The sequence below is a fragment of the Pinus tabuliformis genome, chromosome J, assembly GCF_031772625.1.
Source record: "Pinus tabuliformis cultivar Carrire ecotype Pingquan chromosome J, CPIR1, whole genome shotgun sequence".
In the NCBI taxonomy this organism is placed as follows: domain Eukaryota; kingdom Viridiplantae; phylum Streptophyta; class Pinopsida; order Pinales; family Pinaceae; genus Pinus; species Pinus tabuliformis.
In genome coordinates, this window is record NC_142295.1 from 253,403,781 (window position 1) to 253,427,029 (window position 23,249).

A 23,249-nucleotide genomic window follows, 5' to 3' on the forward strand; every position below is an offset into this window, starting at 1 on the left:
TGTTTCCTTTCTATAGTTAAGCCCATGTTGGACATTCCCTTTCTACCTCTCCATCATATTCATTTCCCCTCTTAATCTTATCATTGCATCCCCCTTCTCCTTATTTCTTCTATTCTATCCTTATTAATTCATGTCTTAATTAATAACAATATCATCTAAACTATCTCTATTAATTAACCCTAACCATATCTTCATTATCCCTTATAATAATTACTATATTAACAATAATAATAATAATTAATATGTATAAAACCCCCGATCGGGGTGTAACACAAGGAAACAAGAGGGACCGGGGAGATGGGACTAGGAAGGGGGAGGAAGAGGCCAAGTGTGTGAAAGGACAGATGAGGGAAATGGAGTGAGAGGAGAGGGGCGAAGGCAGGTGGATGGGCAGGGCAGAGAAGGAACAACCCCCAAGAAAATGACGGTGGAGACAAATAAGGAGGACAGTGATGATGGCAGGGGGTCAGCAGGAGGGCGGGAAGAAGGACGCCAATAAGTGGCAGGGCAAGGGACGCGAGCATATGGAAAGAACAACCAGGAGTAAGTGAGGGTTGATTCTAGGAGGTGGTAGCTAGGACAGAGGGTCACCATTTTGAGGTGATGGTGTAGGATTAGTGCAGCGAATGATGACAGACAGGTGGCAGCAAACAAAAATGAAAGGAAGGGGATGGGTAGAAATCATAAGGGAGATCAGGCCATAGACAGACTCATGCAAAAGAAGGAGACGAGAACAAGAGAGAGGAAAGGTGGCGAAAGAACGACGCTACAACTTGTGGATGGAAGCAGAACGAGTCCTGAAAGTTGGTACGTTTATCCTCTGCCCCCTAGCTTCGTAAGGCATAGGATGAATCATTGCATTAATATAGGAAATCTGATACTAAAAACATATGAGTCTAGCAAGGAGGTACCCAAAAACTCTTGTGACCTTGGTCAGCCAAAAATAGTAGAATGGGTAATGAAAATCCTAGGTAGTAAGCTAAGGAGCGAGGGAGTAGAATCCAGGATGGGAAAGGTTTCCACCATAGAAAATTCTCGGAACAAAATAAGGAAGAGTGAGACTATAATCATCCCCGTTGGAAACTCTAAGAGAAAACCATATAAAAGAGGGAACAAGGGAAATAGAAGACCTTTAGGGGAGGAAAAACATAGGGTCAGCATTCTGGGGGAGAACATACCCAAAACCAAGAGACCCTGTGAAGAGAGGAACAACAAACCAACCTTCCTTGGCGACGAACCTATGTAGACGCCCTGGACAAGCGGTTTGCGTGACGTATGTTTCTGTGAGGGAAAAACTTCAAGAGAAATAAGAAAGGAAAGAACCCATAGTTTTAAGAGGATTGGTGAAATTCTAAAAGAAATCTCAAAGAACATAAATTCTAGCACTGGAAGGGATAACAAAAAGGACACAGGTAAATGGGAAATTGTTTTGTTTTATTATTATCAAACTGATAATCGTAATGGCTATGTGATAGGTCTCACCTCACACCACGCCCAGCACAGTGAGGAAGACAGAGAACAAAAAAAAGCAGTCAGCAATAGGCAGGAAGATTGTAAAATGGCGACCAGGAGGGGCAAGAGAGACAAAAATATGGCAGAGGGAACGAGCGGCTCGAACAAAGAACAAAGGAAAAAAGGGAGAAAGTCAGGTTGTGAACATATGAAAACCCTCATTGATGCCTACATGGCAGGGAACCCGCTGGACATCAGAGCCCAAATTGCTGGATGGGAGTGAGAACTAAACGACAATATAAAGAACCAAGACATCCCCATGGAGGAGTGGGAAAGTATGGTTCCCGATCCAGGGAATTCTCGAGGTCGTCACTCCCTCTTCAGACAAACAATACAACAGTATTGGGTCATGAAGAATGTGGTGGCACAGGCCATGACCCTTAATCGGGAACAAGCAGCTAGCGGTGGATCAGAGGCAAAGGAGAATGCCAAGGAAAAGGATCCTGTCAGGGCAGAACTCCTTAGGGAAATTGCAACAGTCCAGATACAAACTTATAGAAACAACTTGGCTTTGGGAAGAATTGAGCAAACACTACAAGACATGAAGAGGAGCAAGATGCTTGACTCTAGTGCCAAAGCACCCGCCTCAGTAATATCGTCGGACGGGGACTGAAGCAGAGGTCGAGTACATTTCTGATAAAATTTTGATGAAAAGATTTTACTTGTTTAATTTGAAGAGTAGTATAGACAATAAAGACAATGTCGCTAGATGGATAGAGAAAGACCTTTTCAAATTTTGGACAGGTTTTAATGCAAACAGGTGGCTATCTGGTTTCCTTTGGGCAGGTAAGCCACCTGGAGCAAATGGAAGTTTTGATTTTGAAAAGCTAATATAAATAGAGGAAGCACCACCAAGTTTACAAAAAATAAAAATAAAAAAATTAATACATATAATAACAATTATTATTATTATATTTATTAATAATTATTATTATTAACTGAGTGATTTTATAATAATAATTATTAGCTCATAAGGCTAATAATAATGATTATAATTGTTATCGTCATTGTTATTATTAATTAACTTTATTATTAGTATTAATTAAGTAATTAAATATATAATAATAATAATTAATACTAATAATAATAATAATTATAATTATTAACCAGTTGATTATTAATTAATAATAATAATAATAATTAAACATGATTAACTTATTAATAACTATCTTCTCTATATTAATTATTAAACTTCATTGATAATAATATAAATTATTAATAAAAATTCTCCTATTTAATAAAATTCATAATTTATTAATTCGCTTTAATTATTTTTAGGATAATCTTGTAGGCTCTTTCGCATTTCATTTCAGTCTATTGTATATTAATTTCCAGCTTTTTCACTCTTCTATGTAGAAATTTGTTCTAAGGATGAATCTTATTATAGACTCCAACAATTGACACAAAAATGACTACTATGAAATTAATTCCAAACACAAAAATTACTTAAAAAAAATACTCACCACTGAAATCTTCAAACAATCAATTCCATAGTTCTTCAACAAAATACTCACCACTGAAATCTTCAAACAATCAATTCCATAGTTCTTCAACAATTGATTTAATACGTTGATTTGCGATTCCATAATTCTAACGACCAATTTTTTTGTCAGGTTGGTTTTACAAATTAAACTCTTCAATGACCCATATTTTCTAATCTAATTTAAAATCTACAATGTTACTCCCTTTTTACAAACTAAACTCTTCAATGACCCATATTTTTAAATCTATTTGAAATCTACAATGTTACTCCCTTTTTCCCGGAGAAAGCCTCCGAGTGTTTATGAACTTTAGATTCGTGTATTAGAACAGCACACTTGTTTGAACCCATCTATGAGCTTTAAATTTAGCAAGAGTCACAATCGGGAATAACCTCCTTCCATCCAACGAATCTATGAGCTTCAAATTTAGCAACAGTCAGTCTCCGGCTTCTAAAGCTAAAAATTTTACTTCAACCATCACCTTCCCGAGATGGGTTTTTTAACAAATATTTCAAATAACCTCTTAATATCCCTGAGCTTTAAATTATACAAGTGTGTCATTAACTGGGATAAATTGTCATACTAGGAAGATAACAAAGAAGCATTGAGATCATTTGACCTTATTTGAAATAATCTCTTAATATCATCTAAGTTCGTTATAAATTGAGATATATTTTCATAATAGAAAGATAATTAAGAGAATTTGTTTTTTATCTAAAAATTAAAACCAGAGCTTATAAAGATAGAAAAGTTTCTCTTTTATAGAATTTAAGGATTTTAAATAATATATAATGAAAAATAAAAATAAAAGTAATCATGCATTTTTCGTTGATTTTAGAGGTAGTAAAAAAAAAAATCATGCTTTATGAAAATTAAAAGATTTTTTTTCCTAATAATGAGATTCAAGGATTGCTTAGTACAATGTCATTTTTTGACAACTTAGTTAACTTGGTCTTTTTGTCTTTATATACCAGTACAAAGGAGAGGTGGGTCAATATTGTTAGCAAAATTCTTAATATGTTGAAATAAATATTGTAATATACAATGTGAAGTCTCATTTCATCTATTGATTCACTAATAATCTGTTTTTCATAATTTGAAATTTTGATATACCTTTTTCAAAGACTAGGATGGAGACCAGTTTAAGAGATTGAATTTCATTGAAATTATTTGTGGCCTATCTACTACCATGTTTGAATGATCCGATTTTGGGGGAGGAATATAATTCAAGTAACTCCACTTCTAGTTGCAGCACCTTAAGAGGCTCCATCAACTAAGACTGACGAATTTCTATATTTAATTTGCATATTGAGATTCAATTTGTTGGGTGTGGAGCCTGATTATCTTCTGTATTCAAAGGTTTCATCTGGATGTATACCCCAAGAAGACTGTACACCCCCTCCACGTGGGGGGGTGTGGGGGCCAGTGGTGGCCTAGTGGGGGTTTGGGGGCAACACCCCCGAAGCTAAAAATAGATGTAAAATTGTCTTGTAACAGTCTAGTAATTTTTAGTCAAACTGGGCCGTTCATTACGCGAATGATCTCACGGTAGAAGTTATGTTTAATTTAGGGTTTTTTGCCCTAAAAGGCAACCCTTCACTATATATGAGGGAATTGTATTGCGTCTATGCATATCTGTATTCTGAGTGAGGAAGAGAGAGGAGATTGAGAGCGAAGAGGGTGTTACAGCGGATCTGCTGTAGGTTGTATCTCTTCAGTTTGCTGGATAATATAATAAAAGAAGGACTGGCTGTTTCTCCGTGGACGTAGCCCAAACTGGGTGAACCACATATATCTGTGTCTCTCTTGTTTCATGTGTTTTCTGTGTTTATATTTATGCAATATTTTATGTGTTCCATTGCTCTATAATATATAATTTTCTAACAACTAGAATAAGAGATGAAGGTCTATTTGGCTGATAAACTCGTAGAAAAGAAGGGTTCTTGGTTCGAGTGGGAGCAATGGTGGAAGATGGTAGGTTTAGGGTCGAAAAATTCAATGGCCAAAACTACCAGCTGTGGAAGATGAAGATGGAAGATTATCTGTATCAGAGAGATCTGTACCTACCATTGAGAAGAAAGACAAAGAAGCCGACGAGTATGATAGACACAGAATGGGATATTCTCGACAGAAAGGCACTTGGAACAATACGGCTGTGTCTAGCGGCGTCAACAACGTTTAATATTTCGAAGGAAACAACAACACAGGGTTTAATGTCGACATTAGCCAAACTATATGAAAAACCCTCGGTGTCAAATAAGGTATTTCTTATGAAGTGTTTATTTAATATGAAGATGTCGGAGGGTGGATCTGTCACTGATCATTTAAATGATTTTAATACAGTTACAAGTCAGTTAAGTTCTGTAGGGGTAAATTTTGATGATGAAGTTAGGGATCTATTGTTTCTGTGCCCACTGCTAGAAAGTTGGAATGGCTTAGTTATGGCCATTAGTAACTCTATCTCTGGACCTAATACTTTAAAGTTTGATGATGTTGTCGGTGTAATCCTTAGTGAGGAAATGCGACGGAAATGTTCCGGTGAGACATCAGGTAATGGTTCGACTACAAAGACTAGGGGAAGAAAAATGGAAAGAGGAAAGATCCCAGGATATCGCAGTAAGTCAAGAAAAGGCAGATCCAAGTCTAGATTGGGGATAGTGTGCTGGAAATGAGGGAAGAAAGGACACCTGAAGAAATATTGCAGGTCTCGGAAGGGAAAAGAAGGAGATGCGCAGAAAGAAGCTAATCATGAAGCGAATGTAACAGGTGATGTGTTGCAAGATGCTTTGATTCTTTCATTAGAGAATATTATTGATGCCTGGGTGGTAGATTGAGGGGCCTCATTCCATGCCATACCTGATAAGAAACATTTTCATGATTATGTTCAAGGAGATTTTGGACAAGTTCGATTGGGTGATGATAAACCTTGTAAAATCGTTGGAATGGGTACAGTTTTCATAAAACAACAAAATGGAAATCAGTGGCTATTGAAGAAGGTAAGGCATGTTCCAGATCTAAAGAAAAATCTCATTTCAACAGGGCAGTTGGGAGGTGAAGGTTGTGTAAGTACTTTCATAGATAAAACCTGGAAGGTCACTAAAGGTTCCCTGGTAATAGCGAAAGGAGAAAAGGTTGGTACATTGTATTTACACAATGGTATTTCTAATTCTATTAATGCTTTAACCTCTACAGGAGAAGATACGGCATTGTGGCATCATAGGCTCGGGCACATCAGTGAGAAGGGGATGCAGATTCTTCACTCAAGAAATTTGTTGCCAGGTTTGAAGCATGTTGATTTAAAATTCTATGAGAATGGTGTTTATGAAAAATAGAAGAGAGTCAGATTCCTTAGAGTTGGGAAAGAAAAGAAGAGTGAAAAATTAAAGCTTGTGCATACAGATGTATGGGGACCTGCTCAGGTATCATCTCTTGGTGGCTCTTGTTATTATGTTACTTTTATTGATGATGCAACCAGAAAAACCTGGATTTATTGTATTCGAAATAAATATGATGTATTTGATACTTTCAAGAAATGGAAAGCTTTGGTTGAAAATGAGAAAGGGAAAAGGTTGAATTGTCTCATATCAGATAATGGAGATGAATATTGCAGTAAAGAGTTTAATAGGTACTGTTCAGAGAATGGAATTCGTAGAGAGAAGACAGTTCCAGGAACATCACAAGAAAATGGTGTGTCAGAAACGATGAACAGGACAATCATGGAGCGTGCAAGATGCGTGAGATTACATGCAAGATTGCCTTTACAATTTTGGGCAGATGTTGTAGATACTGTTGTTTATCTAATAAACAAAGGGCCTTCAAGTTCCTTGGATGGTGGTATTCCAGAGGAGGCATGGACAGGTAAAAAGGTAAACTACTCACTTTTAAAGACTTTTGGTTGTGAAGCCTTTGCCCACATTAACAAAGAAAATAAAACAAAGCTTGAGGCAAAATCAAAGAAATGTACCTTGATTGGATATGGTGTTAATGATTTTGGTTATCGCTTATATCATTATGAAAATCACAAAATCATTAGGAGCAGAGATGTAATATTCAATGAAAAGGTCTTGTATAAGAAACAGTTGTAGGAAAAGAAACAGGAAAAAGAAAACAGAGAATACACAGTGCTTGATTGTATCACAAGAAAAGTGATGGTGCCTAAAAATCATAATGATCAATAGCCAGAACCACAACCACGACAACAACAAGCACTTCAAACACTTGGAAGTGGTGTTAGAAGATCTACCAAGATAAGTAGACCCCCTGAACGATACTCTCCTTCATTATATTATTTATTGTTGACTGATTCTGGTGAACCAGAATGTTATGAAGAAGCAGTGCAGGTAGAAACCAGGAAGAAGTGGGAGAAAGCCATGAAAGAAGGGATGGACTCCTTAGCACATAACCAGACTTGGGACTTAGTTAGGTTGCCTGCAGGTAAAACAACATTGCAGAATAAATGGGTTTACAGGCTGAAGGAAGAAGATGGAGGAAAACAGAGGTACAAAGCTAGACTTGTAGTGAAGGGGTTTGCACAGAAGAACGGTATTGATTTTGATGAAATATTTTCTCCTGTTGTTAAAATGACTTCAATCAGAACTATTTTAAGTCTAGTAGCAGTTGAAGATTTGCATTTTGAGTAGTTAGATGTAAAGGCAACCTTTCTCCATGGGGATTTGGAGGAAGAGATATATATGCAGCAACCACAAGGATATGAGGTAGAAGGGAAGGAGAAACTAGTGTGCAGGTTGAAGAAGAGCTTGTATGGATTAAAACAGGCTCCAAGGCAGTGGTATCTAAAATTTGACAGGCTTATGTCTGAACAAGGTTATACTAGATGTCACTCTGATCATTGTGTTTATCTCGAAAGGAAAAATGATGGCAGCTAGATATTATATTGTTATTGTATGTAGATGACATGCTTATTGCAGGTTCTAACATGCAGGAAATAAATGTGCTCCAAAGGAAATTGGCAAACTCATTTGCAATGAAGGATTTGGGTGCTGCAAAACAAATCCTTGGTATGAGAATAACTAGAGACAGGAAGAATCATAAATTAACATTTTCTCAAAGTGAGTACATAGAAAAGGTGTTGAAAAGGTTTAATATGCAGAATGCAAAACCAGTTAGTATACCTTTGGCTAGCCATTTCAAATTAAGTAAGGAAGTGTGTCCCAAGACTCAGGAAGAAATGGCTCATATGTCTAAAGTTCCATATGCATCAACAATTGGAAGCTTAATGTATGTAATGGTCTGCATAAGGCTTGATATTGCACATGCAATGGGAGTTGTAAGTAGGTACATGAACAATCCAGGAAAATAACATTAGATGGCAGTGAAGTGGATTCTTAGGTATTTGAGAGGTACCACAAATCAAGCATTATGCTTTGGTGGTTCAAACATTGCTCTATAGGGATATGTTGATGCAGATATGGCAGGTGACAAAGATAACAGGAGGAGCACTACATGATATGTGTTTACTGTAGGTGGAACAACTGTCAATTGGGTCTGGAAACTACGAAGTGTCGTTGCACTCTCAACAACAGAAGTAGAATATGTTGATGCTACAGAGGCTAGTAAAGAAATGATTTGGTTACAAATGTTTCTAGATGAATTGGGTAAGAAGCAAGAGTTGGGCAGGTTATACAGTGGCAGCCAGAGTGCCATACATCTTGCAAAGAACTTTGCATTTCATTCCAAGACTAAACATATATAGCTCAAGTACCATTTCATATGGTTAGCATTGGAATATGGATAGTTGAAGCTGGAAAAGATACACCCTGGCCAGAATCCTGCAGATATGTTAGCGAAAGTTGTAACCAGGGAGAAACTGAGAATCTGCTCAGTTTCAATTGCTCTTCAAGTATGATGAAGAAGATGAGAAACATACAGGTCCAAAGTGAAGTCATTATCTATCAAATGAAGCAGCAGTGGAGTTTCTATAATCAGTCTCCAAGTGGGAGATTGTTGGGTGTGGAGCCTGATTATCTTATATATTCAAAGGTTTCAACTCGATGTATACCCCAGGAATATTGTACACCCCCTCCACGCAGGGGGGGTGCCGGGGGGACTTGTCCCCCCCGCGGGGGTTCGGGAGCCAGTGGTCCCCCAGCGGGGGTTCGGGAGCAGCGCCCCAGAAGCTAAAAATAGATGTAAGATTGCCTTGTAAAAGTCTACTAATTTCTAGTCAATCTGGGCCTTTCATTAGGCAAATGATCTGACGGTAGAAGTTATGTTTAGTTTAGGGTTTTTTTCCCTAGAAGGAAACCCTCACTATATATGAGGGAATTTTATTGCGTCTACGCATATCTGTATTCTGAGTGAGGAACAGAGAGGAGATTGAGAGCGAAGAGGGTGTTACAACGGATCTTCTATAGGTTGTATCTCTTTAAAAGGAGGACTGGGTATTTCTCCATGGACGTAGACCAAACTGGGTGAACCACGTATATCTATGTCTCTCTTGTTTCATGTGTTTATATTTCTGCAATATTTTATGTGTTTCATTGCTATGTAATATATAATTTTCTAACACAATTGTGAGTTGTAGAGGAAAATTAAATATAAGCACATAGAATGGTTATGCTTTTAATGGTGCATTTGAGTTGAAGGGTATACATATCGTTAAACAATTTTTTTTTTTCTATCCAACTAGGTCCTTTGAGAATAAGCGAGCAGGAGAGCTTTATAGCTATTTTTGCTTTTGTTTTCACACCATTTTGTTCTTGCTTCTTCAATGTATTTTCATTCCCATTTATTGTGTGGTATTGTTGAAAATGTTAATTATTTCTAGAATCATTTCAAGTGAGGGAAAGAGATGATGAGATTGGTGTTAGTTTCAACATCTTATTGAAAAAGAAAACACCTAAGCAATCCTTCAAAACAATGTTTTTCACAACATCCCAAGTGAGTTAATTACTATTGAGATAAGGGAGTGATTATTGAGGAGAAGCCACATAACTATTTATTATATGGTAAGATAATTAAACATCTAGATAAGTTTCAACCAACAAGGTAGATAAGTTGTCTATTTAGTTGATACAAACTTTCCTAAGGCTACTAGTGTAGGCCTTCTAAACATCTAAGAAGTTCTCCCTAAGGTAAAAATCCCCTGATGAATTGTTATTGATTATTTTCAAATCTCCCCCTTTCCATATGTCACAGAGTATGGTATCCTTTGAAACTAGGTTCCTAAATGAGAGAGACTAGCAATTTGTAAGAGTCCTTTCTTCTAATCCAAGGATCAAGGCCTACATGGAGCTTGTCCCTCTTACTGTTAAATCATATATAATCAACATATTAACCTGAAAACCCCTTATTAATCCTTATGTATTGAGTGACCAATTACATTTCTACTAGTATATTGGATGTAGGCTAGAAACCTATCATGGTCCTAATTTATTATAATTGTACCCTTATTCTTCCATATATATATTAAGGAGACCTCATCTTACGGTCATCAGAAATTGTCTTGTACATTGTATTCATTATGAAAGGAGATTTCCAGCTTGAACAGGACTGTAAATATTGTTTTCTTATCATTTCTAAGGTCTAAGATTCATAACATTTGGTATCGTAGCTCATGATCCTAAAGTTTTGCTACTTCAAATAGGTCACATGGAATTTTCATTATAACATTTCTTTGAGGTTTCAGATGGTAAAACATAGAGTACATTGATTAGAAATATCAAGAAACATATGGTTCAAATTTAAAATATTAGCTCATTATATTTTTGGAAATATAATGCAAGGAATTTAGGGTTACTAAATGCTCTTGAAATTTGTCCCAAACAAGTCAACTCAGAATTTTCACTATAATTTTTTCTGTGAGGTTTCAGATCACTATGAAACCTAGACCCCATTAAGGCTAATATCCAGAGAATATCTTGTTCAAATTTCAAATCTTGGTTCACTATAATTTCAGATATATTCTCTAAGAAATTTGAGGTACCTTAATGCTCCTAAAATTAGTTTCAAACGGATAATCTTGTAATTTTTGTAATAATGTTTTTCCTAGGAGGTTTTAAAAAGTGAACTTGGACCATATTAAGGAGATATCTTGGGGAATCTAGTTTAGTTTTCATAATTTGGTTTACTATACTTTTATTGTTATACCCTATAGAAGTTAGGCTTTGTGAACAATCCATAATTTTTTTTTAAACAAGTCATCATGTTCTTTTTGCAATATCTTGTTTTTTGGGACTTTTCAATCTGTGAATTATTAAAGAAATTGAAGAGACATATAGAAGTACCCAAAGTACAACTTTCAAAACTATAGTTGAGGAAGTGGATGTGTGACACACTATACAACTTCTTTTCATGGGAAGAGGTAAAAAATTAACAAGTTTTTGGAAAGTTATAATATCTTGCACTTGGGACATCAAATTCTATTCACACATGTGGAATTATAGAAAATACATATCATAGTATTGTAGACCAAAGTTCCAAATCCATAAGGGCTAAAATCTTAGAGATATATCAAGAAAAAAATCACCCATTCAAATATTCTCCAAATTAAGGTACATATCTTACAAGTGTCCTAACTATTGATTAGAAAATCAATTTTTGTTTGTGATTGAATGTTGTGATAAAGGAGTACCATTTTTATAGTGTTCTTATAAATATAGCTACTACATTAATTAATATATTTAAAATTTATCCTCAACAGATGAAGAAAGTAAATATTTAGAATTTAGGTTATCCTATTTAGAGAATATAATTAAAGGAATGGATTGCAGTATGTTGAAAAAGGTGTATTTATTAGGTTCTCAAGGGAAACTTAAAAGAAAAATAAAAAAGGAGATGAATGAAAATAGGGAAGAGATGCAGAAATCCATTAGGAAAAATTAAAATAATTACAAAAAGTTCTATTAAAAGGGATGTGAAGATACAAGGAATCATGAACATAAGAAGAAATGTGATGTTGAGAATCAATCCCATATGGGGCGTATGCTATTGCAATTATAGAGAAAAAATATTGAATTGCAAAACCATGATAATGAATTTTCAATCTAAGATCCATACCTTGAGGGCTTCAATTCAACACCAAGGAACTACTGTATTCCAAAGTTTAAAATGAGGAATTTTGGTACTAATGATCCCATAAAATGTATATTTTAGATGGAACAATACTTTGATCTACACCAAGTGGCATCCCTACAGAAGGTAAATATTTTTCGAACAAGGCCAACATGTATGGTATCAATGACTTTCTAAAAGAAAAAGGATTATGTTCCTATAATTGTATCCTTATTATTCTATATATGTACTAAGGAGACCTCATCTCAGGATAATCAAAACTTGTCCTATACATTGTATTCATTATGAAAGGAGATGTCCACCTAAAAGAGGACTGTAAAGATTGGTCTCTTATTATTTCTAAGATCTAAGGTTCATAACATCTGGCACCATAGCTCATGATCCTAAGGCTTTTCTACTTCAAATAGGTGATGCAATTTTCATTATAACATTTTTTTGAGATTTCAGATGGTGAAACGTAGAGTATGTTGATTACAAATACCAGTGAATGTATGGTTCAAATTTAAAATATTAGCTCATTATAGTTTTGAAAATATAATGCAAGGAATTTAGGGTTACAGAATGCTCGTGAAATTAGTCTCAAACAAGGCAATTCCTAATTTTCACTATAATTTTTTTTGTGAGGTTTAAGGATAATCTTGAGGGAATATCTTGTTCAAATTTTAGATCATGGCTCACTATAATTTCAGATTTATGCTCTAAGGAATTTTAGGTACCTGAATGCTCCCAAAATCAGTTTCAAAGGGTCATCTTGGAAATTTTTCAATATTTTTTTATACTGGGAGATTTCAGAAAGTGAAACTTGGACCATATTAAGGAGATATCTTGGGGAATTTCGTTTAGTTTTCATAATTTTTTTCACTATACTTTTAGTGTTATACCTTGTCAAAGTTAGACTTTGTGAACAATCTATAATTTTTTTTAAACATGTCGTCTTGTTAATTTTGTGGTATCTTATTTTTTGGGACTTTTCAAACTATGAATTATTAAAAATAATAAAGAGACATATATAAGTACCCAAAGTACAACTTGCAAAATTATAGTTGAAGAAGTGGATTTTTGACACACTATACAAGTGTTTCTCATGGGAAAAGTTAAAAAAATAATAAGTTTTGGGAAAGATAGCATAACTTTCACTTGGCACATCAAGTTCTATTCACACACGTGGAATTACAAAAAATACATTTCATAGTATTATAGACCAAACTTCCAAATCTATAAGGGCTGAAATCTTAGATATATATCAAGAAAAACATCATCCATTCAAATATTCTTCAAATTAAGGTACATATCCTACAAGTGTCCTAACTATTGATTAGAATATCCATTTTTGTTTGTGACTAAAAGTTGGGATAAAGAGGAATACCAATTTTTTTATAGTGTGCTTCTCATGAAAGCTACCACACTAATTAAATCTATTTAAGACCTATCCTTGACAGATGATGAAACTAAATACTTAGAATTTAGGTTATCCCATCTAGAGAATATAATTAATGAAATGGATTGTAGTATGTTGAAAAAGGTGGATTTATTAGGCTCTCAAGAAACACTTAAAATAAAATAAAAAAAGGGAGATGAATGAAAATAGTGAAGAAATGCAGAAATACATTAGGAAGAAATAAAAGGAACATAAGAAGAAACATGATGTCGAGAATCAATCCCATATGGGGAGTATGCTATTACAATTGGAAAGAAAAAATATTGAATTACAGAACCATGATAATGAATTTTCAATCTCAGATCCATACCTTGAGGGCTTCAATTCAACACCAAGGAACTACTATATTCCAAAGATGAAAATGAGGAATTTTTTTACTAATGATCCCATAACATGGATATTTTAGATGGAGCAATACTTTCATCTAAACCCAGTGGAATCCCTACAGAAGGTAAATATTTTTGGAACAAGGCCAACATGTATGGTATCAATGACTTTCTGAAAGAAAAAAAGATTATGTTATATCTTGGTCATAGGTACATGCCTATAGTTTATAGTGATAGATGTTCGAATCGACCCATATCACTTGAGTATGAAATGGCCTAGTTGTAAATTCTTCTAGTCACAAAAAAAATTAGCTTCATCCAATTTAATAAATAGTTCATAAAAATAGAAATGGGGTGCACTCAATCTCATAACATAAAGTATAGATCTGTTATTTTGTGTGAGATGTCATTAATTCAAATTTCATCTAGAGAAATCGACATTAAAAACTACCGGTAGAAATAAAAGCAATTCCTCGAAACATTCATGCGAAACTTTGCATAATTCTGATAAGAGCCTTACATAATTCAGATAATAACGTTGAACAGGTAGGTAAATCAATTATTTCTCTAGATTAAAAACTACCGCTAGAAATAAAAACAACTCCTTGAAACATTCATGCGAAACTTTGCATAATTCTGATAATAGCCTTACGTAATTCAGATAATAGCATTGAACATGTAAGTAAATCAATTTATAATTGCACATTGAAACTAACCGCAATCTCAATTCAGATTAAATCAAGAAAGAGAAAAAAAATAAAAAATAAAACCAACCATAAACCTTAAAAGGAAGGGTGTTCCAAAAATTTCCCCGTCAAGCTTTTTCATGTCACGGGGTAATGCGAAAGTGAATTTATAGGGCTGGGTGCACATCCCACTCGTGAATTTCTGAATCCTATAAGAGTGGTTAACGTTAAAATGAAGGGTGGCCGAACACTTTCGTAATGTGAAAGTGAATTTCCAGGTTTGAGCGCCCATCTTAGTTCATAAATAGTGCGCGTTGAACTTGTGTTAATTATACATTTTGAAAATGTTTTGGAATTTCATTGCATGAGCTTTTCTTAGAACAATCTGATTTCGAGATATTTCCGAAATCCATAAAGATGCCTGCTTGTGAGACCTTTTCATAGCTGTTACAGTTTCCAATTCCAGTGAGTGCCAACGGTCAATTGTAGTCTGGTCAAAATTTAAGTCTGAACCTACCATTCATGACGACCACTACTTTTTATCACCCTTATCTGTACATTGCCAACCCGGTGATCTTCATCATGCACTGCGGAACCTGAATTTTCTCAGACTTCTTTGCAAAATGCCAATTTCCATGGTCATCTGAGAATTTGAAGCTAAAGAAGCACCAACATGGTATTTCACACAAGATTGTTCCTCAGAGAATCTTGAAACTTTTTGTGTGCGTTTTTAATGGTGGCTGAAAATAAGATTTGAATTAAGAAAGAAAATGAGGCGTATTTCCATGGCGTTCAATCACAGCGAGTTGAGGAATGTGAACGTGCTGTTGCTCCGTATAACACTGGTAGGATTAATGTACTTAGGTTTTTTGAAGGCCCAAAAGGCGTTCATTAATCTCTTTGCCTTAAGTTCTTTTTCGCGTAATTCTGAAGACCCCTTCAAAATGCCAGGGTCGTGTACCCCGCCTACAAATCATCATGTAAGTCTGTAAACCCTCAGAATACTTATAAATTTATATTAGCATAGATCCCTCTAGGTTATGGTATTTATAAGGCTTGTCTGTATAATTACAGTACTCTAGTATCCAGCGATATGGCGGAGCTTGAATTAATATTGTCGAAGGTTGCGAACCCAAACATGAATGTTGTAATCACGTTGCTTAACGGAGCATGGGCGCAAAATAATAGCATGCTCGATCTTTTCTTGGAAAGTTTTCCAGTGGGCAACGAAATTGAACACTTTCTGCGGAATTTTCTCATTCTTACAGCGGATAACGAGGCACAACGCTGCAGGGAGATGCACAAGCATTATTATCTAATGAAGACAGAGGGCGTCGATTACACAGTCGTGATGCCCCTTATGAGTCAAAATTACTTGAAGATGATGTGGAGAAGGGTGCGCTTCTTCAGCCAGGTATTGGAGACGGGTTACAATTTCCTTTTCTCTGTAAGTGGATCTATCTTGCTTAATCGTGGATTTTTAAAGAGGCGGACCTATTTATTACTGATTTGTTAGATTTCTGCTGTCTCATAATCACATTGATTTACAAACTAAAGAGAGGTTTATTAGGTTTATATTTTTCGTAATTTCTAATTTTTATTACATGAAATGATATTTTTGGTTTAAATTTGGTAGAGAGGTTTGTAAGGTTTATATTTTTCATAATTTATAAGTTTTATTACATGAAATGATTTTTTTTGGTTTAAATTTGGTAATACAATTTTTATTATGAAATGATATTTTTGGTTTAAATTTGGTAGAGAGGTTTGTGAGGTTTATATTTTTCATACTTTATAAGTTTTATTACATGAAATGATTTCTTCTGGTTTAAATTTGGTAATACAATTTTTAATAAGATTGTAATTTTTATTTTTTAAAAAGGATTTTTGAATAAATAAATCTAGCATTTAAAAAAATATTGTCAATTCACTCGAACTAAGTTAAATGTATAATTCTTAAAAAAAATTATCTTTAAATAAAATAGACTGGGGCTAAGGGGTTTGGTCTGATAGTTAGTGAACGTACTGCTAAGGAGTTTGTGCAACTACGCAGGTCACAAGTTCAATCCTTGTTTTACCCGTGCTCCATTCTTTAGGGGTGGGCGGTTGCACCTAGGGGTTATAGTGGCAGATACTACCCGATATCACACAAGCCTGAAAACCATTATTGTTACCGATTCCTGAAATACAAAATAATAAAAATAAAATAGGTCAGAAAATGATCAATATATATCATAAATTTACAATCTTAAACCATTACTCCTTATCCCCATAAATTCTAACCAAACATGACAATTATTTTAACTAAACATTAAAATCTGAAATATTTTATATTTATTTGATATAGAAAATTATTTTATTTTATTTAAATAGCCAAATTTTTATATTAATATTTTATGTATCAATATTTGCAATAATTTTATATTCAATGTTTTTCTGCTATTTATATATGTCCAAAACTTAATTATAGAAACAAGCCTCATCACTTCCGTAATTCCTACAGTTGTAGCGATATTTTTTATATGTTAATTTATGGGGCTTCTAAAATTCATCAAGAAGGTGCCTCTTAGATCCATTGTCAACACTATTGGGACATATACATATGAGTTAGGTAAATATGTTGCAAGTACCTTTTCTCTATTGGTTGGAGAAACAAATTCATACATTAAAGACTCTAATCATTATCTGGAGTTTATAAAGAAAGAGAATTTGGATCTTGGTGATATTATTTTAAGCTTCGATGGTAACATTGACCATAAGTTGTCAATGTGATTTTTTTAGAGGATTCTTCTTTAGTTTCGATGTTTTTCAAATATTAACAAACATTCCTTTAGATGAAGTTATCCAAGTGAGGAAAGAGGTCATAGACCCCCAGACTGCGAGACTTGGGGAAATATGTCTTGTTCTACATTCTTTACCTTCCAAGTTAAATTCTTTGAGCAAACATCTTGACTGGCTATGGGGTGCTCGTTATCCCCTATAATAACCAATATTTTCATGGAAAATTTTGAAAAGAAAGCTCTAGAAACCTTCCCTCTAAAAACTAAATATTAGATTAGGTTTGTTGATGACACTAGTGTAAATTGGCCTCATCAGGATAAGGATGTAATAAAATTTCTAGACCACCTTAACAACATATCTAAAGATATCAAGTTCACTATGACGGTTGAAGAAAAAAATTGCATTCCATTCCTAAACATTCTCCTCCTTAGGAATGATGATGGATCATTAGGACACATGGTGTTCATAAAGAAAGAACACATAGATAATTATCTTCATGTAGGGTCACATCATCATCCAGTGCAAAATATGGGGGTCCTCAAAACCATCTTCACTAGAGAATTAAGAACATTATACACGGAGCATGTGGAGGAAGAGACAAAATATTTGAAGAAAGTCTTTGATAGCATTGGATATAAAATAAAGACATCATAGAAACCATCAAGAAAGCTAGAACTAGAAATGGAAGAAGACCCTCTTCGAGTAGTTCCCAACCTTCTAATAATAAGACCTATCTACGATAAATTCAAGGACTCACATATAAGCAAGCTAGGGTTCAAAAAAATAAAAATATTGATACCTCTTTCAGGCCCTTGGAAGCATCAGACAGAAGATGAGATCAGTAAAAGACAATCTTCATCAGCTCCAACACAAATGGGTTTGTAAGTTCTTGTGCTCATGTGGTGAATGTTATATTGGAGAAACAAGAAGATCCTTCATAATTCAACTCAAAGAACATGACGTTGACATTAAGAATGGTAGAACTCAATCCTTAACACTTGCTAAACACTCATCCAGGACATGTCACCATTTTTTCCTTGAAGACATGAAAATAATCGCCAAAGAAAAGCACCGTATAAATGAAAGATCCATGAAGCCCTTGAAATTATAAAACATTCTCGCAATCTTAATAGAGATGGGGTATAGAAGTAACTAGAAGTTGGATTCCCTTACTCACTCAAGTACCCAAGTCTTACAACCTTAACTAAAACCTCTCACCCTTGTTTCCATTCTATACTTAAGCCCCCGTTGGACTTTCCGTTTACACCTCTCCATCATATTCATTTCACCTCTGAAACTTCTCATTGCATCCCCCTTCTCCTTATTTCTTCCATTCTATGCTTATTAATTCATAGTCTTAATTAATAACTATATCATCTAAGCTATCTCTAATAATTAACCCTAATGATATCTTCATTATCCCTTATAATAATTATTATCTTAACAATAATAATAATTAATACATATAATATCAATTATTATTAACTCGGTGGGTTTATAATAATGATGATTATCTTATAAAGTTACTAATAATGATTATGATTGTTATTGTTATTATTAATTAATTTTATTATTAGAATTAATTAAATAATTAATATCAATAATAATAATAATTAATACTAATAATAAAAATAATCATAATTATTAACTTAATTATTAATCAATACTAATCATAATTAACAATGATTAACTTATTAATAATTATCTCCTTTATATTAATTATTAAACTTCATTGTCAATAATATAAATTATTAATAAAAATTCTCCCGGTTAAAAAAAATCATAATTTATTAATTCTCTTTAATTATTTTTAAGATAAACTAGTAGGCTCATTCGCATTTCGTTTTCTTCCGTTCTATATTAATTTCCAGCATTCTCGTTCTTCTCTATAGGAATTTGTTCTGATAAAGAATCTTATTATAGGCTTGAAACTTCAACACAAAAACAACTATTGTGAAATTAATTCCAAACACTAAAAATACTCAAAATACCCACTACTGAAATCTTCAAACAATCAATTCCACAGTTCTTATAATGATTATAATATAATTGATTTAGCACGTTGATTTGCAATCCCATAATTCTAATGACCAATTTTTTTATCATGTTGATTTTACAAATTAAACTCTTCAATGACCCATATTTCTTAATCTATTTAAAATGTGCAATTTTACTCCCCTTTTCCTGAAAAAAGTATAAGAATGTTTATTAACTTTAGATTTGTGTATTAGAATAACAAACTTATTTTAACCATGCCTTTCTAGTTTTTAATCAGGGAAAATTTGGGAGCTAATATTCGGAGGTGGGCTAATTTTAAATGTTTTTTCCAAAAAAACATTTTGCCAATTTCCATTTTTTCTAAAATATATTCGCCGAAATTTTATAGTATAAAAATATTTTATCTTCGAAATCGTCAAAATTCTATAAAGACTAAATATAAAGTCATTAAACTTTGAGTAGTTTTACAAAGATATCAACAAACATTTTATAGTTTGAATATTAGAAACTAGTAAGATTTGCTAAAATTTCTAAACTTTAAAATAAATGTTCATTTTTAAAATTTTCTTTTTTAATGTGGAAATTTATTTCTTACTTATATTTAGTGTACAGATTCAATTTTAGACAAATATTGCAGAAAATTTTTGAGATTTAAATTTTAAAAAATGTCATAATTAAAAACAAGTCTTCACCTTGTAAAGGTAACAAATTTATTTCCATCCTTACCTAGCCGAGTTGGTTTTCCGACAAACATTTCAAATAACCTCATATCTAAAGAATGTATAAGCTTTAAATTTAACAAGAATCACAATCAAGAATAAGTCGCCGGCTTTTAAAGCTAACAAATTTACTTCAACCCTTACCTTCCCGAGATGGGTTTCTTAACAAATATTTCAAATAACCTCTTAATATCCCTGAGCTTTAAATTATGCAAGTGTGTCATTAACTGGAATAAATTATCATAATAGGAAGATAACAAAGAAGTATTGAGATCATTTGACCTTATTTGAAATAATATCTTTATATCCCTAAGGTTTCATCATGCAAGTTTGTTATAAATTGGAATATATTTTCATAATAGAAAGATAATCCAGAGATAATTTGTTTTTAATCTAAAAATTAAAACCGGAGTTTATAAAGATAGAAAAGCTTCTCTTTTATACAATTTAAGGATTTTTAAAAATATATAACGCAAAAAAAAAAGTAACCATGCATTTTTCGTTGGTTTTAGAGGTAGTAAAAACAAATTAAAATCATGTTTTATGAAAATTTTCGTTGATTTTAGAGGTGGTAAAAGAAAATAAAATTCATGTTTTATGAATATTAGAATATTTTTTCCTAATAATGAGATTCAAGGATTCTTTAGTACAATGTCATTTAGTTTTTTGGACAACTTATTTAACTCCGTCTTTTTGTCTCTATGTACAAGTGTAAAGGAGAGGTGGGTAAATATTGTTAGCAAATTCTTGATATGTTGAAATAAACATTGTAGTATACAAGGTGAATTCTCCTTTTAATAGTTGATTCACTAATAATTTGTCTTTCATAATTTGAAATTTTGATATCCTATTTTTCAAAAGGCTAGAATGGAGACTAGTTTAAGAGATAGAAGTTCAATGAAATTATTTGTGGCTCATCGACTTCCATGTTTGAATGATATTATTTTGGGAGAGCAATATAATTCGAGTAACTCCACTTTTATTTGGAGCACCTTAAGAGGCTCCATCAACAAATACTAAGGAATTTCTATATTAAATTGGTATATTGAGATTCAATTGTGAGAAGGAGGAAAATTAAATATAAGCAATTAGAATGGTAAGGATTTTAATGGTGGATTTGAGTTCACAGCTATCCATACCGTTAGATAATTTTTTGTTTCTATCCAACCAAATTTTTTGAGCATAAGTGAGTGGGAGAGCTTTGTATCTATTTTTGCTTTTGTTTTCACACCATTTTGTTATTTCTTCTTCAATAGATTTTTGTTCCCATTTATTGTGTGGTATTGTTGATAATTTGAATTATTTCTAGAATCAGTTCAAGGGAAAGAGATGATGAGATGGGTGTTAGTATCAACATCTTATTCAAAAGGAAAACACCTAACTAATCCTTTAAAACAATGTTTTTCATAACAACCCAAGTGAATCAATTACTATTGAGATAAAGCAGTGATTATTGAGGAGAAACCACATAAATATTTATTATTTGGTAATATAATTAAACGTCTATATGGATTTCAACCACGAAGGTAGATAGGTTGTCTATTTAGGTTGATACAACATTTCCTAAGGCTACTAGTGTAGGCCTTCCAAACACCTAGAAATTTCTCCCTAAGGTCAAAATCCCTTGATGAATTGTTATTGATTATTTTCAAATCTTCCCCTTGCCATATGAAATCAAGTATGGTATCCTTTGAATCTAGGTTCCTAAATGATAGAGACTAGCAGTTTGTAAGATTCTTTTTTCTAATCCAAGGATCAAGGCCTATATGGAGCTTGTCCCGCTTACTATTAAATCGTATATAATCCGCATGTTAACCCTAAAACCCCTTATTAATCCTTATATATTGAGTGATTACATTTATACTAGTCTACTGGATGTAGGATAGAAACCTATGATGGTCATGATTTATTATAATTGTACCCTTAGTCTGCTATATATATACTAAGGAGACCTCATCTCAAGATCATCAGAAATTGTCTTATACATTATATTCATTATAAAGGGAGGTTTCCACCTAGGAGAGGACTATAAATATTGGTTTCTTGTCATTCCTAAGGTCCAATATTCATAACATTTGGTATCATAGCTCATGATCCTAAAGTTTTGATACTTCAAATAGGTGATGGAATTTTCATTAGAACATTTCTTTGATGTTTCAGATGGTAAAACGTAGAGTAGTTTGATTAGAAATCTCAAGAAACATATGGTTCAAATTTAAAATATTAGCTCACTATATTTTTGGAAATATAATGCAGGAAATGTAGGGTTACTAAATTCTCTTGAAATTAGTCTCAAACAAGTCAATACAAAATTTTCATTATAATTTTTTCCTGTCAGGTTTAAGGTCACTACCAAACCTAGACCATATTAAGGCTAATATCGAGGGAATATCTTGTTCAAATTTCAAATCTTGGTTCACTATAATTTCATATATATTCTCCAAGGAATTTTAGGTACCTTAATGCTCCGAAAATCAGTATTAAACGGGTCATCTTGGAATTTTTTTAATAATGGTTTTTCCTGGGAGGTTTTAAAAAGTGAAACTTGGACCATATTAAGGATATATCTTGGCGAATCTGGTTTAGTTTTCATAACTTGGTTCACTATACCTTTAGTGTTATACCCTATAGAATTTACATTTTGTAAAAAATCGATCATTTTTTTAAACAAGTCATCTTGTTATTTTTGTAGTATCTTGCTTTTTGGGACTTTTCAAACTGTGAATTACTAAAGAAATTCAAGAGACATATAGAAGTGCCCAAAGTAAAAATTTCGAAACTATAGTTGAGGAAGTGGATGTGTGACACACTATACAAGTTCTTCTCAGCGGAAGTGGTAAACAATTAACAAGTTTTGGGAAAGTTATCATATCATGCACTTGGCACATCAAATTCTATTCACACATGTGGAATTACATAAAATACATATCATACTATTATAGACAAAAGTTTCAAATCTATAAGGGCTAAAATCTTAGAGATATATCAAGAAAAACACCACCCATTCAAATATTCTCGAAATGAAGGTACACATCTAACAAGTGTCCTAACTATTGATTAAAAAATCAATTTTTGTTTGTGACTGAAGCTTATGATAAAGGAGTACCATTTTTTTAATGGTGTTCCTCAAAACAAAGCCACTACACTAATTAAATATATTTAAGACTTATCCTTAACATACGAGGAAAGCGAATACTTAGAACTTAGGTTATCCCATTTAGAGAATATAATTAATGAAATGGATTGTAGTATGTTGAGAAAGGTGGATTTATTAG

The 23,249-nt window shown here is 33.2% G+C and overlaps 1 protein-coding gene across 1 annotated transcript in view; it reads left to right on the forward strand.

Moving 5' to 3' along the window:
• Positions 1–15,261: 15,261 nt before the first annotated feature.
• The window catches only part of LOC149226725 (uncharacterized protein At4g15970-like), a 30,975-nt gene continuing 22,987 nt past the window's right edge, over positions 15,262–23,249 (forward strand). Inside the window, exons 1-3 of the mRNA XM_089380281.1 lie at positions 15,262–15,321; positions 15,428–15,456; positions 15,551–15,923. Coding sequence (XP_089236407.1) covers positions 15,262–15,321; positions 15,428–15,456; positions 15,551–15,923 — 462 coding nt within the window. The remainder of the gene's footprint in view (positions 15,322–15,427; positions 15,457–15,550; positions 15,924–23,249) is intronic.